Raw genomic sequence first — 16,471 nt, forward strand, 5'->3', positions numbered from 1 at the left:
ATTCCTACTAGGCTCAGAACATAAATACCAGTGGTGCCTCGCTTAATGGGCGCCTCGTTTAACGACGAATCCACATAGCGACAATTTTTTTGTGATCGCATTGTGATGATTTAGATAGGGAAACATCGCTTTGCGATGATCGGTACCCTGTTTCGCAGCTGATCGGCTGTTCCAAAATGGCCGCCGAGTAAAAAAAATGGCAGCCCGCTGTGTTTTCGCCCTGATTCCTCACTTACCGGGCAGCGAAAATGGTGGCCGTATAGAGCATTTTCGCTTAAAGGTTAGTTTGAAGCCCATAGGAACACATTGAAGGGGTTTCAATGCAATCCTATGGGCTTTTTAAATCCGCATGGCGACGAAATCGCTTTGCAGCGATTTTTGCTGCAAGGATTATTGTCGCTATGCAGGGCACCACTGTGTTCCTGGTTTTCTTCTCCTGGATTCCTGAGAGATGGCCTTCCTTTGCTCTTCTTTTTCCCGGGAATTCCTAGCTATCAAAAAAGCACCTGTTTCTTTCTGGGCAAATCCTGAACAGGGTTTTGGGAGGTCCTGCGTAGGATTTCCCCATTGGTCCAGCGTTAGGTTTCCTGCACAGGACTGTGATGTTTTGCGTGGTTGGTCACATTTCTCCTTACAACTGGCATGGAAATCCTGGCGTGACCTGTGTGCCTCCTGGAAGGAATGGGACGACACCTCAAAATTTGTGGCAAATGCAAAAAAAATCACATCCATACCCGAGATTGCGTTTACTGATTCATTGTCCTGGTCTTAATAAATTAGCTTTTAATGAAGTCCATCCTTTTAGTCAGGAGAAGATAAGAGTCTGAAGACCGTGGTTTGTTTTTTTTAGACTCTTGGACCCTCCAGGGGTGCACCAGCTCCCATATAGGAAAAGCGCCCCGTATTTTCCAAATATGCCTAAATCAGGATTTCCATTCCTTGTCTACAAAGCCATGTGTGCAAGGTGACATGCAGTTTTTATCTGCACACAAACACACGTCCACCCTTCTCCCTCCGCCTCTTCCCCCAGTCATTCCAACACGATCTTGTTCTTCGCTTCTGACTGCGCCACCTCCGTTAAGTGGCTGATTGCTTAATTACATGGTTCTCTCCTGCCCTGCCTGCCGACAGCATGTCAATAGCCGCCTGCAGACCTGCCCGGTCGGTGGCGAGGCTGATGCCAGGAGACAGCTGTATTTATATTTCCTCCGGGTGTTTGAGTGGTCCTTGAAAATTAGCTGGAAATTACCTCTGAGATGTGTTATGCCACCATCGGTAATACGCCATCAACACAAGCGTAGAGGCCCAGGAGGTGAAAGCTCTCTGGTCCAGATGTTCTGTTCCTTCAATAGCCTACCAGATGTTCAGATAGAAAGCAGGGCAGGAAGGCAGCCACTGGAAAGATGCTGGAAAGAGGAGTTAGATAATGATGAAGAGGTTACTTTGAGTGGTGGGTGCGTGGATGTTCGTGTTTGTTTCACCTTGTTGTTTTTGTTTAGTCGTTAAATCATGTCTGACTCTTTGTGACCCCATGAACCAGAGCATTCCAGGCCCTCCTGCCTTCCACTACCTCCAGGAGTTTGGTCAAATTTGTTTTGGTAGCTCTGAAGACACTGTTGTCCCCTTCTCCTCTTGCCTTCACCCTTTCCCAACATCAAGGTCTTTTCCAAGGAGTCTTCTCTTCTCACGAGATGGCCAAAGTACTGGAGCCTCAGCTTCAGGATCTGTCCTTCCAGTGAGCACTCAGGGTTGATTTCCTTCAGAACAGAGGGGTTTGTTCTTCTTGCAGTCCAGGGGACTCTCAAGAATCTCATCCAGCACCACAATTCAAAAGCATCATCGTTTTCCTCCCAAGAAGCAGGTGTCTTTTAATTTCGTGGCTGCTGTCACCATCTGCAGTGATCATGGAGCCCAAGAAGATAAACTCTGTCACTGCCTCCATATCTTCCCCTTCTATTTGCCAGGAGTGATGGGACCAGTGGCCATGATCTTAGTTTTGTTTTGTTTTTATGTTAAGCTTCAGACCGTTTTTTGCACTCTCCTCTTTCACTCTCATTACAAGGTTCTTTAATTCCTCCTCACTTTCTGCCATCAGAGTGGTATCATCTGAATATCTGAGGTTGTTAATATTTCTTCCGGCAATCTTGATTCCGGCTTGGGATTCCTCCAGTCCTGCCTTTCGCGTGATGTATCATGCATAAAAGTTAAATATTGTTTCACATAATACCTGGTTGTTTTGCCAGAAGGGGCTAGTATTATTAGTTCCAGAAGAGACGTTTGCAGAGATTTTCAAGAAAGGCCTTGAAGCTTCCATGTTGTGTCTCTTCTTTTTCCTTCCTGAGACAAAGCACACCTTGTCTCCCCCCACCCCCCACCCCCGGTATTGCTGTGCTCAGAAGACTCGTGTCGCATGCACAAATCTGTGCTTACACTAAAAAAATACAAGCAGGTAGAAAGCATGAAGCTGGGAAACACCGGCCCAGGTGACTTCACAGGAAAATGTCCACACAGCCGGAAACGTGGTTTTTGAAATGGGTGCCACGAAGCCACTTCTGACTTCGGGGGACCTTGGCAACATGTTCAAAGCATGTGAGATGTTTCAGGAGTGACTTCCCTTTCCCGCCACTCCCCCATGAGTTCCCGTGGCTGAGCAGGGGGTTCGAAACCCCGATCTCCAGAGTCCTAGGCTGCCATTCCGCCCCTCCACCACGACGGCTTTCTTTTTTTCAAAATATATTCTGAAACATGTGGGTGCCATGGAGGAAGTGGGATGGGGGTCAACAGGAGGCTTTTCACCCTAGGCCCAAACATCAGATCTTGGTCTCCTCCCCTTGAGTGACAACTTATTGGGCTTTCTATGGGCCACCAGTCTTTGTGGAAGGCTGCCCCATTGCTAGCTGGGAGTTTCGCCCTCTTTTTTTTGCACAGGAAGGAAGCCAGGGCGGAGCTTGGCCTTTCTTCCAGGTGAGCCACATTGAGGCGCTTGTAGTGGGACGTGGTGGCGCTGCAGATTAAACTGCAGAAGCCTCTGTGCTGCAGGATCAGAAGACCAGCCGTGGTAAAATCGAATCCAGGCGACGGAGTGAGCTCCCGTCGCTCATCCCAGCTCCTGCCAACCTAGCCATTTGAAAGCATGTAAAAAAAGCGAGTAGATAAATAGGTACCACCTCGGTGGGAAGGTCCCGGTGTTCCGTGTCTGGCCATGCTGGCCACATGACCACGAAAACTGTCTACAGACAAAACGCTGGCTCTACGGCTTGGAAACAGGGATGAGCACCGTGCCCTAGAGTCGGACACAACTGGACTCAAGGTCAAGGGGAACTTTTACCTTTTACCTTGGGTAGACCTCTTAGAATGGAGAGTCATGGGATTAGTCATCTAAGAAACCTGAAAGCCTCATGGCTATCCGAAAACACAAATCTCTACACCTCTATTTTGGCATTGTACTTTCCTCCATTTGGAGTTATTTAACGGGGTGCAATTAATGAAGAGTGGAATCTAGAAAGTATTGGTTGACTCATCAGTGAGAACCATTTTTTCCCTCTTTGGAGCTACAAGTTAAGCACATGGTTGTTTATCACTGGAAGCTATTTTCGTTCTGGCGTATTAGTCAAGCCGTGATGTGTGTGCGTGCGCGTGTGTGTGTGTTAAAGATGGCCTTTTCCTCTAAGGCTTGCCTGTTTCAGTGATTCAATTACAAACGCTTTCAAACCTGTTTGGAAGCCTCCAAGGGACCATTGGTGGTAGGCACGTGGATGAAAAAAAAGGCTTTGAAGCATCCCAAGGACGAGGGGGGTCGATCGTCAAAAAGGAGTTGAAGGAGAAAATGGGTGACAAATCCAATATCATTTTATCGCATGGAGTTGTCTGTTCCTTTTAAAAAAAGGAAGAAAGGAAGTCACCCACCTTGATATAAGAGGCGAAAAGAAACAATGATGGAGCTAAGAACACAAAAACTGACCCCAGTAGCAAGAATGCTCGTTTTCTTGACTCGGTAAAAGAAGGTGTGGATTCCTCTGTGGCAGTAATTCCCAACTATGGGTCTCCATATGTTCCTATTTATATCTATCTATTTATTTGGTTTTTAATCCCGCCCATCGAGATAAATCTACTACAACTCCTGGCCAGCACGGCTAGCTGGAAAAAGATTCTGGGGACTGAAGGTTGGGAACCACTTGCTCTATGGACTCGATCCCTCTCAAGTTCAGTCTTCCTGGTTCTATCCCCCCCCCCCCCCCGGACTTGTGTGAAGGCGAAGGGAATGGCAGCTGAGTCCTGTTTATCAGTTATTTTCTAACCTGGCACACGCCCGTAGTGAAAGCCAAACATGCCCATCTTTGCCAGAGAAGATGGCCATCATCTAGCTTGAGGAAGGATGGCTGTAGACCTCCTCCTTCCAGGATAGATGGGGTACAGCTTATCCGGTGCAGCTCCAGAGCCCACACCAAGAGTCTCCCCCCAATGGCAAATGAACCATTCCAGCTTCACATGCTGTTGTTGTTGCTTAGTCCTTAATTCGTGTCCGACTCTTCTTGACTCCGTGGACCAGAGCACGCCAGGCCCTCCTGTCTTCCACTGCCTCCCGGAGTTGGGTCAAAGTCACGTTGGTCGCTTCAATGACACTCTTCAACCATCTCGTCCTCGGTTGTCCCCTTCTCCTCTCGTCTTCACACTTTCCCAACATCCGGGTCTTTTCCAGGGAGTCTTCTCTTCTCATCAGACGGCCAAAGTATTGGAGCCTCAGCTTCAGGATCTGTCCTTCTATTGAGCACTCAGGGTTGATTCCCTTCAGAACGGATAGGTTTGATCTCCTTGCAGTCCAGGGGACTCGGGTATATTAATTTCTCACTAATTGCTGACGGAGCCCAACCCACACCTTGTTTTGTCCCAGGTACCCCCCCTTTTTTTTTGGACTAGGAGCCCAGCCTACAATAGGGGGAACATCCTTCTTCTTTCCCAACATGGCAAATGGCAGGTCTCTAGTTTATTTGCTGAAAATTAGGGCAGCCCCTGCACCAAAAAATCACCTTCAGTGGATGCCAGAAAAGTCACAGGCAGGCTCTGGGAGCAAAAGGGCTTGTGAGATCAATTCTAGTTATTATTGTTATGTGTTGCCAAGTCACCTCCAACTTACAGATGAGTAATCTCCAAAATGTCCTGTCTTCAACAGCCCTGATCATCTCTTGCCCATGGCTTCCTTTACGGAGTCAGTGCATCTCATATTGGGCCTTCCTCTCTTCCTGCTGCCTTCAGCTTTTCCCAGCATTATTGTCTTTTCCAGAGAATCCTGCCTTCTCGTGATGTGCCCAAAGTAGGACCACCTTCCACATGTCTGCCTCCAGAGATAGTTCAGTCTTGATGTGATCTTTCGGGCGGCCCAGGGTATCCGTAATGCTCTCCTCCAGAATCACATTTCGAACAAACCAATTCTCTTCCCGTCAGATTTCTTCACTGCCCAGCGTTCGCATTCAGTTCTAGATGTCCCGCACGTCTCAGGTGAGAAACACCGTGTCCTTCGGAGAGAAGGGGTGATGCCACGGAGCTGCAGATCCTCGCAGAACCGAGAAAACAGCACTCGCTCCACCCTGGGGGCTTTTCAAGACATCTTCCGGAAGCCGCCACAGTGAAACGAGCCAGGCCCCCTCGGAGCGATGTGCTCATTAGTGAAACAGCTTCTCCCCCCCAGCTCACGATGGGCTGGGAGAAGCCAGGCAGGTGCCATGTTCTAGATGCGCTCCGTCGTTTCCAATTAATCTTTCTCACCGCAGCAGCGCCAAGAGCCAAGGAGACCTTGTTTCTCCTTCTCCCGAGATCCCAGAACTCAGAAACCCGGCGCTGAAATGCGTGGACGGCGATTTTTTTTACCCACAGGAGAATCTTATCCTGGACGACACCCGACCTTCTGCTGTTCCTTACGCTCCATCCGTGAGGTGCTTCTGGTGTGCCTTCTCTCTTTTCCCTGCTTCTGCGTCCTCTTTGCTATGCTTCCGGGCACTGTATTCCACGCTAGCCAAGGCGGATGGGATTTGTTGTCCATGTGGTCAAGGGGAGGGTGCTCTACCTGTTCTTTGATTAGGTACCAAGTGAGGATTTTCATCCGTTTCTGTAGTGTCTGCAGGGCAGTTCAGAATGATTTTATTGTTTCTCCTCGACCTTTCATCCGTGTTTGATACCGTTGACCATGGTATCTAGTTGGATTCTCTGGCTAGGTTGGGTGTTGGGGGAACTGCGTTCCATGGTTCCGTCCCTTATTTCAGGATGTAGGCAAGAAGTGGCGCTGAGGGAGTACAGTCAGAAACCATGGGTTTGGGCCTGTGGTGTCCTTCTGTCTTATCCCCTATATTATTGAACATCCCCTATATTATTGGAGTGAGGTTTCACTCATATGGTGACGTTTGGTGGGGACACGGGAGAGGGCCTTCTGTATTGCTGCTACCGGACTAAGGAACTCCCTCCCACTGGAGCTATGACCTTGACTGAGTCGACCTGACTTAGCAACAGCCACTCAGAGGCCTTGGCTACATCAGGTCTTGACTACTGCACCACACTTTTCATGGGACTGGCCCTTGAAGAGAGTCCAGGAGCTTCAAGCGGTGTAACATGGGGCTTCTCGGCTACTCACAGGTGCATGGTATCATGATCATACAGCCCTGAGACTGAAAGACCTGCCGGTTGCTAACTGGATCCAACAAAAGGTGCTGCCGATCCAATCCTGCAAACGGTTCCCACTTTCACTACGTTCAGGAAGGGCGTGAAGACACGTCTTTCCAAATTGGCATTTTAGAGTGCTTAATGTTTTGCGGCGATTTTAAGGGCTGGCGGAGCTGGTGATGTTATCGTTTTTTTCCGCGCTCCTGTTTGCTTTATTGGATTTTAATGATTTTATGTTACTATTTTGTTTCTACCGTTGTTTTCACCGTTTTTAGTGCTCACAAGCTGCCTCGAGAGCGACATTGTCATGGAACAGCAAGGTAGAAATTTTTGAAATACGGCCGAGGGTCTCTGCTGCTTCCTAGCATCCATGCCGAGGGTCACCACGGAGCCTTTAAGAGCAAGCTGGTTCCGTTTGAAGCAGCCAGCGATGTAGTGGAACCAGGGGTTGCCAGGCTGAAGATCTGGGACCGTCTGAGTGGCAGGGGCTCTGATATTCCCCATCCTCTCCACCCTTCCAAGCTTTTCTGTTCCATCATAACTTGTCTGGAAGCCTCACCGTAGTGAGGAGAGAAAAGGGGTTTCTCTAAAAAGATAATATTGTTGCCAGCAACCCCTCTTTATCCTTCCAAGTATACGAGGGTACTTTGGTCTTGAACGAGCCATTAAGAGCTATTAGCTTTACAAAAGCCCCACTCCATGTTTGTTGAGATATACGTGTCCTGCATTTTATGATGCTCTTTATGGGGGGGGGGGAACCCACTATCGGGGCAATCATAACGAGTATGTGGGCTTTCAAAACGAGCACTCCTGCACTGGAAGGGAGCTGATGTTTTTGTCCAAGCCAGGATAGCCTGCGGTGCGTGTAATATTGAGGCAATGCAGCGAAATGACAAAATGGGCAGTCTGTGTTTCCCGTACTTTCTCTGATCAAACTGGCCTTGATCCTGTCTAAGGCTGATAATGTGCTGCAGCCTTCCCAGTGCAGAGAAGTGGGTAGATGCAAACCAGTCATCTCAATTAAAAATAGTATTTTAGATGGTAGCCTCTGTTTTCTAACTGGTCCTTCCCTGAAGATGCAGGGCATTTGTTGAGAGTCCCTCATGTCCCTGCCTAATTGCTCTTTTTCTTTGCAATCAAAGTCTTCAGTTGCTCTGTTCTATACTCCTTCCTTCCTTCTTTCTGTCCATCATCAGCTCCTTCCTTCCACCATCAGTTCCTTCCTTCCTTCCTTCCTTCCTTCCTTCCTTCCTTCCTTCCTTCCTTCCTTCCTTCCTTCCTTCCTTCCTTCCTTCCTTCCTTCCTTCCTTCCTTCCTTCCTTCCTTCCTTCCTTCCTTCCTTCCTTCCTTCCATCATCAGTTCCTTCCTTCCATCATCAGTTCCTTCCTTCCTTCCTTCCTTCCTTCCTTCCTTCCTTCCTTCCTTCCTTCCTTCCTTCCTTCCTTCCATCATCAGTTCCTTCCTTCCTTCCTTCCTTTCTTCCTTCCTTCCTTCCTTCCTTCCTTCCTTCCTTCCTTCCTTCCTTCCTTCCTTCCTTCCTTCCTTCCTTCCATCATCAGTTCCTTCCTTCCTTCCTTCCTTCCTTCCTTCCTTCCTTCCTTCCTTCCTTCCTTCCTTCCTTCCTTCCTTTTCTCTCTCTCTCTTCCTCTCTTTTCCCTTCCTTCCTTCCTTCCTTCCTTCCTTCCTTCCTTCCTTCCTTCCTTCCTTCCTTCCTTCCTTCCTTCCTTCCTTCCTTCCTTCCTTCCTTCCATCATCAGTTCCTTCCTTCCTTCTTTCCTTCCTTCCTTCCTTCCTTTTCTCTCTCTCTCTTCCTCTCTTTTCCCTTCCTTCCTTCCTTCCTTCCTTCCTTCCTTCCTTCCTTCCTTCCTTCCTTCCTTCCTTCCTTCCTTCCTTCCTTCCATCATCAGTTCCTTCCTTCCTTCCTTCCTTCCTTCCTTCCTTCCTTCCTTCCTTCCTTCCTTCCTTCCTTCCTTCCTTCCTTCCTTCCTTCCTTCCTTCCTTCCTTCCTTCCTTCCTTCCTTCCTCTGTGTGTGTGTGTGTGTGTGTAGGGGTAGGGAGAGACATCAAGCATGCAGAAGATGTGAGCCATTATGCCATGCACAATAATGAGTCTCGTAAAGGATCAGAGAGCAGCCCCAGGAGCCCCCCAGCTGCTTCGGCTTCCAAATTAGAACAACTCCAAGAGGGGGATGACAATCTTGATAAAAGGCAGGGAGAAAACGGAGCCTGCTTAGTATCCATTTCCTTTGGTTCAAGGCTGCGTTTCCAGGGCTCGGGGCATTTAATTAGCATCGGAGGGACCTTTCTATGGGGTGTGGCCTGACAGGGGTGTTGTATCGGGGGCACCAGCTGGCTGCCCTCAAAGATTTGGCCTGGTGTAAGCCAAGCAGGTCATGGGCGGACAGATAACTAAATCCTGGTTCTACATCTTCAGTGGTTTAGGTCTCTGGCTGTGGAAAGTTGGGAGTTCGATCCCCCCCCCCCGGAGCCTCCTTGATAGGGCCTGAACTTGATGATCCAGAACGTCCCTTCCAGCTCTGCAGTTCTTAACATGATGATGATGATGATGATGATTTTTATCTTCCGTTTGATCAGTATCCTGCCTCTCCCCTAGAAACTGGAACCACAGGTGGCTTGGGAGGCCAACCAGAATTTAAAAAAAACAATACAGATTGGCCTTGTTCCTCTTGGCTTCCACATTCGGATCAAGGTGGGCGACTAAAAAATGCCTCTCGCCCTCACAGGCGCCCTTTGGCAGACCCCGATCTCATACCGGGTGAGCAAGCAGGCCGCTGTTCAGCAGGGAGACCCAGCAGAGGATCTCAGGCCACGAACGAGGGTGTCCAGGAGACCAAAGACGGAAGAAGAACCTACAGGAAGGGCCTCGGTGGCTGCCGAAAGCCTACAGCAAGTGGCCCAGGGCATTTGTTCACCTGGCAGCTTTCCATTTAATACAATAATTGCCCAAACCATCAGAGCCTTATTTGTGTGTGTTTGCGTGTTCTTCAGCTTTGCCTTCAGATCACCCGTCTCTAACCTAGTAGGGCGCTGTTTGGTGGACTGCTGATTTGTCTCTTGACCCTAATTTGGTCTCCCTTGGTTATGGCTACCAGCGGCCGCTGAGATCCGCCCTCTGAAAAAGCAGACCATACAGTAAGTCCGATGCTTATATACCACCCCATAGCACTTCAAGGACTCTCTGGGCAGTTTGCAATTGAATCATCCGGGTTACACATCGTCCGCACCCCACCCAATGAGCTGGGTACTCCGTTTGCAAACCTTGGAAGGAGGGAAGTCTGAGTCTACCCTGAACCAGTGACCTTTGACCGTCAGGATCGAACCCAGGTTGCGAGCAGAGTCTCAGTTGCAGTACTGCGGTCCAGCCATGACACCACGAGGGTCCTGGGGGCAGGACCCCCTCCCACCAGCTCTGATGAGCTTCACAGTCAAGGTGTTCTGTATATCTTCCAGACCTTCGTTCTTAGGCACCTGGGTTTCGCATGTGAAGGTTGTGTAGGCGCAGGTGACTCCTGTCCTTGTCCCTGGCAAGCCAGAACTGAATAGGATTTTTTTTTGAGGGGGGGCACCAGCAGCTGATGTCAGGAGGTGTGCTTCTGGCGGATGAGTTGCGTTGAGTAGCTGAGGCCTTCCCGATGTGGGTGGGCTGCCTTCTCCTTACCAGGGACCACGCAGACAAGCACTGATGGGAGTTGTAGTCCGAGGGTGACCCACCGTCACTCCAGCGGTACAAAGCGAGGGTGGAGAGAGAAACCAATCCTTCTGGGTCCTTAACCGGAGTCCATTTCTGGTTCTGAGATCCGAACCTTGGCCTATCACTCTGAGAGTACACGAGTTTCAATTCAAGTCCAGGGAGGCAACCCAGATCTTGGAGGGACTTTGGACGGGGCCACCAGACGGAGAACGGGGAGATGGCTTGGAAGTCCCGGGGTGGCCTAATTCCCCATTTGGCCATTGGAGTTCCGGATTTCCCCTGAACTGTGAGGCTATGCAGAGACTACGGGAACCTGGGGGGAAATGGGGTTCTCACCCCCAACACAGTTCTCTGGGAGGGCAAACAGGCAAGATCACACCCACATCAATGCCTTCTGCAGCCCTCAACATGGACTATGGGGGACTTGATGCCATCTGTCCCAAATGACCTTGATGCTGCTTGTTCTTGGGCAAACACTATCTGGTATACTTAACTAATTTCATTTTGTATACTACTTCATAGGTTATTCATGTGTATAACTCGGCATACAGTAAGACCCCTTTATCGGCGGGATCAGTATCCGCGGATTCACTTACCCATGGTCTGAAAATATAAAAAATATTAAAATCCTATATGTAAGATTTTTTAAAATCTTACCTACATATATATGAAATATGAAATATGTATATATATATATACGGTATTTCAAAAGATGGTCAGCAGAACTGGGCAGTAGAGGGAGCCAGAGACCACGCGATGTATGGCATTCACTATTAAAATAGCATTCTCTATCATCTGCATTTCTCAGCATCTGTGTGTGGAGGGGGGGACTTGGAACCAATTCCCCATGGATACGGGGGTCCTACTGCAATTGTATGAAGGTGCATCTCATACAAATCAAGTACTCAGTTCTACCTCCTGTCATTGTAGCATTTGTCCACACAGTGGCGGAAGTAGGGTTTGGAAGGGGCCTCCTTTCTACCTATGAGAAGAAACCCTGGAAGAATTTGGCTTGAGCAAGAGCCCTGGAAAATGTGGGTCTTTGCTCACTTGTAGAGCTTGCCCACAAGCAGGGGGGGACCTCTTGTCTTCCAGCTCCTCCCTGGTGAGATCAGCCAAATGGCTGTCATGGGGAACAAGGCTAACCAGACACACGGTGAGGGTTGAAGTTCTGGCTGTCCCTTCTCCTCTGGGGTTCCCGCATCTCCGAACACAGACTCAGAACTCAGTGGTAGCGTTTCGACATTTATTTTAGGAACATCAATAAAACTGTTTAGGTCAACTTGAACACAGTTCTTTCCTTCCAATGGGGCTGAAAAGGGGTTTCCATTCATTTCCATGAATTCCCAGGTTCCCAAGGGCCTCTTCCTCACCTCCCACACTCGCCGTTCTGTTCTTTCTTTCCTTTCTTGCTCTACTCTGTCCTTCTCATCTCTCGGTTTCTGTCTCCACTCTCTCGCTTCTGCCTCTCCCCAATACGAGGGTTTTGGGGGAATCCCCACTCTCTGTCTGTGACCAGCCTCCTCCCTTCGGTAGTCTCTCCCACCTATGGGTCTAGGGAGTCTCTAGCCAAATCCATTCCCACCCTGGTGGTAGATTTTCTTCCTTATTTATCTCCTCGTCTTCCCCAGCTTCTACCACTGTTCTATCTGTCTCTCCCTTCCCTTTGTGTCCCTGGTGGGTCTCTCTACTTCCACGCCTTCCCCACCTTTTCCAACTGCTCCTTTCGTTCTCCCATCTCTCCAAGACCTTCAACAAGTCTTCCTTCTCTGGCCCCCTTGAAGGAACCAGTAGAAGTTGCCTCTGGGAGAGCGGTCAGTTGGAAACTTCCTTCTCTCTTCTCCTCCTCTGCTGGAATAGACTTTGCTCTGGCCTCCTTGCTCTCTCTCTTCTCTCTCTCTCTCTCTCTCTCTCTCTCTCTCTCTCACACACACACACACACACACACACACACACACACACACACGTGTGAATAAACCAGGGATTTGAATGAGCAAACAAGGTTAGGCAAAAGCCATCCTTGTCTGGCTTCATGACCACCGGGAGCTCTCCGAGGTGCTGATTCCCCCCCCCCCCCATGGTCTCCAAACCTTGGCCGTTGCTGGACTGTTGCAATGGGGTTCGGAGCTTCTGAACCAGGGCCAGCTGCGCCACCTGTGAGGCACAGATGTAGACTAGGTGGAACACCAGGTTTTTCACACTAATTACGAGAAATTCATCCACCCTAACCCTCACCCATGTCATCCTGACACCTTGATCCATCTGGTGACCTCTTGATGACAGCTAGTAATACCTTCTTGGCATGAGAGTAATAAGTGGAGTCTTGCTGTTACTCATAACCCCGGTTCCTCCTGTCCATCCCTGTGTTTTGCAATTAGCAGTTAAAACTAGATACTTGATTGTATTTGGTATAATTTTCAACTCCTCGTGAAGCTATTATTTTTGTTTAACCCTGCTTCCAAAAATATATCCTTAAAGCTAACCTTAAGTGATGGCCAGAATCTTATGGGTTACTTCTACTGGTGTAAGTGAGCCATATAAATTTTAGCACTGAATTTTTATTAGTTCTCAAACTGTCCCTTGCAGCCCTTTTCAGATGCCAATTCACATGACTGGCACATAACAAGGAATACAAACCGTAGACTTTATTGCTATTGTTGGTGCTAATAGGTTGCCCCTGACGTATAGCGACTCTATGAATGACTGATCTTCAAAATGCCCTGTCCTCCACAGCCCTGCTCAGCTCTGGCAGACTCAAGCCTGTGGCTTCCTTGAGGGAGGGAGTCCATCTCGTATTTGGGTCTTCCTCTTTTCCTGCTGCCTTCCGCCTTTCCCAGCATGATTGTCTAAGTGATGTCTTAGCCAGCCTCTCCAATTCATGCCGTTGGACTGGCAGAGGTAACAACTAGGATTCTGGTCAATAAATCTAATAACAAAATGGTTGTAAATGTATGTGGGGGTTTTTTTGGAGGGGGAATGAGATTTTCATTTCTATCAGAGCAGGACGCAGAGGAATCTCGACAGAGAAATTAGTGGCGAGTGTGATAATGACTGCACAAATTCCAAGCCGAAAAAGCATTGTTTCTCCTGCTGTGATTGAGGACAAGGAAATAAACATATGGTTCTGTCTCTCTCTCCTCCTCCTCCTCCCCGCCTCCATCTCTGATCTTTGGTAGGTCCTGCTGAAGGTGCCGAGTTCGTGAACTCTCTGCCCGCATGTCGTTGTGCCCCGCCGGCGGCATGCCTTCCCCGGAGGAGGCGTCCAACGGCTTCTCTCAACAGCCCGGCGCCTCGGGCGCGTGGCAGAAGCCAGGGGATGAGGTGCGGCTGGTGGAGACCGGCTTGGTGAAGAAGGCTCACCGGGAGATCCTGGACCACGAGCGGAAACGGCGGGTGGAGCTGAAATGCATGGAGTTACAGGAGATGATGGAGGAACAGGGGTAAGTGCACACAGGGGACATTATTTAGAAGGACTGGAAGGACAGGCGGGAGGCCTGTTTCTCTGTTTCCTTATTGATACGCCTTTGCACATTTTTATTACACATTCTCTTTGCTGGGCCTCAGGATCTGCTAATTCACTTATCCACAGCCTGCAAATATTAAAAACATTCCAAGAAAAATCCTAGAAATATATCTTTCTAAAGATGGTTGCACAGAATGTCCCAGAATGATTATATACCACCTAGAGCAGTGGTTCCCAACCTTGGGCCTCCAGAGGTTCTTGGACTACAACTCCCAGAAGCCTTCACCACCACCTCTGCTGGCCAGGATTTCTGGGAGTTGAAGTCCAAGAACATCTGGAGGCCCAAGGTTGGGGACCACTGACCTAGGGGACGGGACCTGAGCCCAACCCTTCCCCTCTTTCCTCCTGGCTGCCCTCCTCTGAACTTGCTCCAATTTTGTGGCATCCTTCAGTGTTTGAGGTTTCTGGCTGCAGAGGTTGCAAGTTCGATTCCCCCACGCGGTCTCCTTGACGGGCTGGACTCGATGATTCTAGAGAGTCCCATCCAGCTGCGCAGTTCTAAGATGATGATGATGATGATTGTAACCAGTATTGAATAGAGGAGAACTAGTACCTCCCGGCGTTTAGAAGACTATAGTTCTCCTAATGCCGCCTAAAATCATGTGACTCCGAAAGAGGGCCGCCTGCTTTGGATTCACACCGTGATGTCCAAGTGTGTTTGTGTGTGTTTGTGTGTTGTTGGTGCATCCAGGGAGAAGTGAGTCACAGGGATTTCCATGCTGTAAAGCAGGGCTGCTCAGAGGAAGGGGGTGGTGGGTTTTGACGCAAATTCCCTTCCTTTCAAAAGAGAAGAAGGAGCAGCTGCTCCGAGCTTCCCCAGATGGCCGGTGACTCAGATTCTGCTGGCAGTCCCCGGCGCTCTTGACCTGTCAGGTCGGCTCCCATGTTCACGGCTGCAGGAGGGTGGATCTGTTGGATCCAGCGGTCCTGAGGGCTGGAGCTTTTCTGCACTTTGCTATGGGGGGGACGTGACCCTCCCGCCTCATGGGGTCACATCATGCCAGCAAGGTTGGTGCACAAGATGTGCACACAGATCAAAAGGCATACTTCGTAAAATGTGGATGGCTTTTTATGAATAACTGAAGGCTTATTTTTAGGGAGGGGGGAAATCCGTGGTGTAGGGCTCATAGGGTTAAGGCCCCCAGGACTTTCCAAGTAGCAAAAACTAGGGCATAAATTCCTCTCTCCTTCCTGCTTCCACGTTCCCTCTGAGCTTGGCGGCAGTCTTCATAATAGCTGGGAAAGGAATTGGATTTTCCGAGGGACAGAAGGTTGTGGAAAGCTATCTCTGTTGGTTCGCTAAATACTTGGTAGTAATTGGGGCAATTAAGAGCTGTTGACTTTGCAAAAAACCTGCTCCTCATTTGTTGGCATGGAATGTTCTGGCAGCCGGAATTTCGGGACACTTCTGACAGAGGGTGGGTGGGATATGGATGCTGTTCCAGCAAACACGTCTGTTTCCAAGTTTACCACTATAAAAATGCATTTAAAATGGCACATGGATTTTCATATAGAGGTAGAAACATTCCAGTCTCGTGATATGATCCAAAATTAGAACAAGAAGCAAATGAAAGTTTGATTTCAAGCAATGTAACCAAATTAAAACAGAGTTCAGCCACCACCAAATTTTATTTAATTGCATGTCATTTTTAATATACAGTGGGACCCCTGTATCCACCGGATCAGTATTTGTGGTGTCTCTTATCCGTGGTCTAAAAATGTTAAAAACATTAAAAGGGGGGGAAAACCACTAGAAATATGTGTTTTCACAAAGTATACATGGTAATACATTGTGAGAATACAGTACTTTTTTCTGGATTTTTTTTTACCATGTGTTCGCTATTATCCACGGTTTTCAGCATCCATGGGGGGTTGCTTGGAACCAATCCCCCACAGATATGGGAGTCCTGCTGTATATTGGGACAAACAAGATATTATGGATAAAACCATTGATTTTAATTAGCTGGATATTATACTTCTGGAGAAGCAACACAGGAAAATGTGACTTTTAGAAGTTGGGAATCCATCAGCATCAAGCTTAAAGGAGCAAAAACTACGAAACTCCCGAAGTAGTAAACACCATAGTCATCATCATCATTATCTTAGAACAGCAGAGCTGGAAGGGACCCTGTGGATCATTAAATCCAGCCCCCATCAAGGAGGCCCGGGGGGGGGAATCAAACTCTCATCCTCTGGCTCCACAGCCAGATCCCTAAATCCACTGAGCGATCCAGCAGTTCACCCTTCTCCCTTTACTAATTTCAACATCTGGAATCATTCCAAAATCTTTGGCTTCCAATTTCAAAGGATTACCAATAGCTGCTAATTTGCTAAATTCAAAAAAAAGTTGGTGATTTTTGCAAACATGCCATCTTGCCTGCTGATTTTTTTCTTCCTAACTCGGCACCTAATTTTTCAGGCCTCGGTCCGTCGCCCTGCCTCAGCCATGGTAAGAAACAAGAAGTAGTCCGTTTGTAAGACTAAGATGCCACATTGTGGGAAGCCCCAGTAGCTTGCAGGCAAAAATGTGGGGTGGATTTCCAACCCCCTGGAATGGGAGCCACCACCAGTGGCCACTGCACTT

At 48.7% G+C, this 16,471-nt stretch overlaps 1 protein-coding gene across 4 annotated transcripts in view; it reads left to right on the forward strand.

The window, feature by feature from the left end:
- Positions 1-16,471, forward strand: part of SRRM3 (serine/arginine repetitive matrix 3) — a 122,782-nt gene that overhangs the window by 45,602 nt on the left and 60,709 nt on the right. For all 4 annotated transcript variants that reach the window (XM_072978255.2, XM_072978257.2, XM_072978256.2 and 1 more), the window contains exon 2: positions 13,541-13,804. In XM_072978255.2, coding sequence (XP_072834356.2) covers positions 13,581-13,804 — 224 coding nt within the window. In that variant the 5' untranslated portion in view covers positions 13,541-13,580. The remainder of the gene's footprint in view (positions 1-13,540; positions 13,805-16,471) is intronic.

This window comes from Pogona vitticeps, chromosome 7, assembly GCF_051106095.1.
Source record: "Pogona vitticeps strain Pit_001003342236 chromosome 7, PviZW2.1, whole genome shotgun sequence".
NCBI classification, from domain to species: Eukaryota; Metazoa; Chordata; class Lepidosauria; order Squamata; family Agamidae; genus Pogona; species Pogona vitticeps.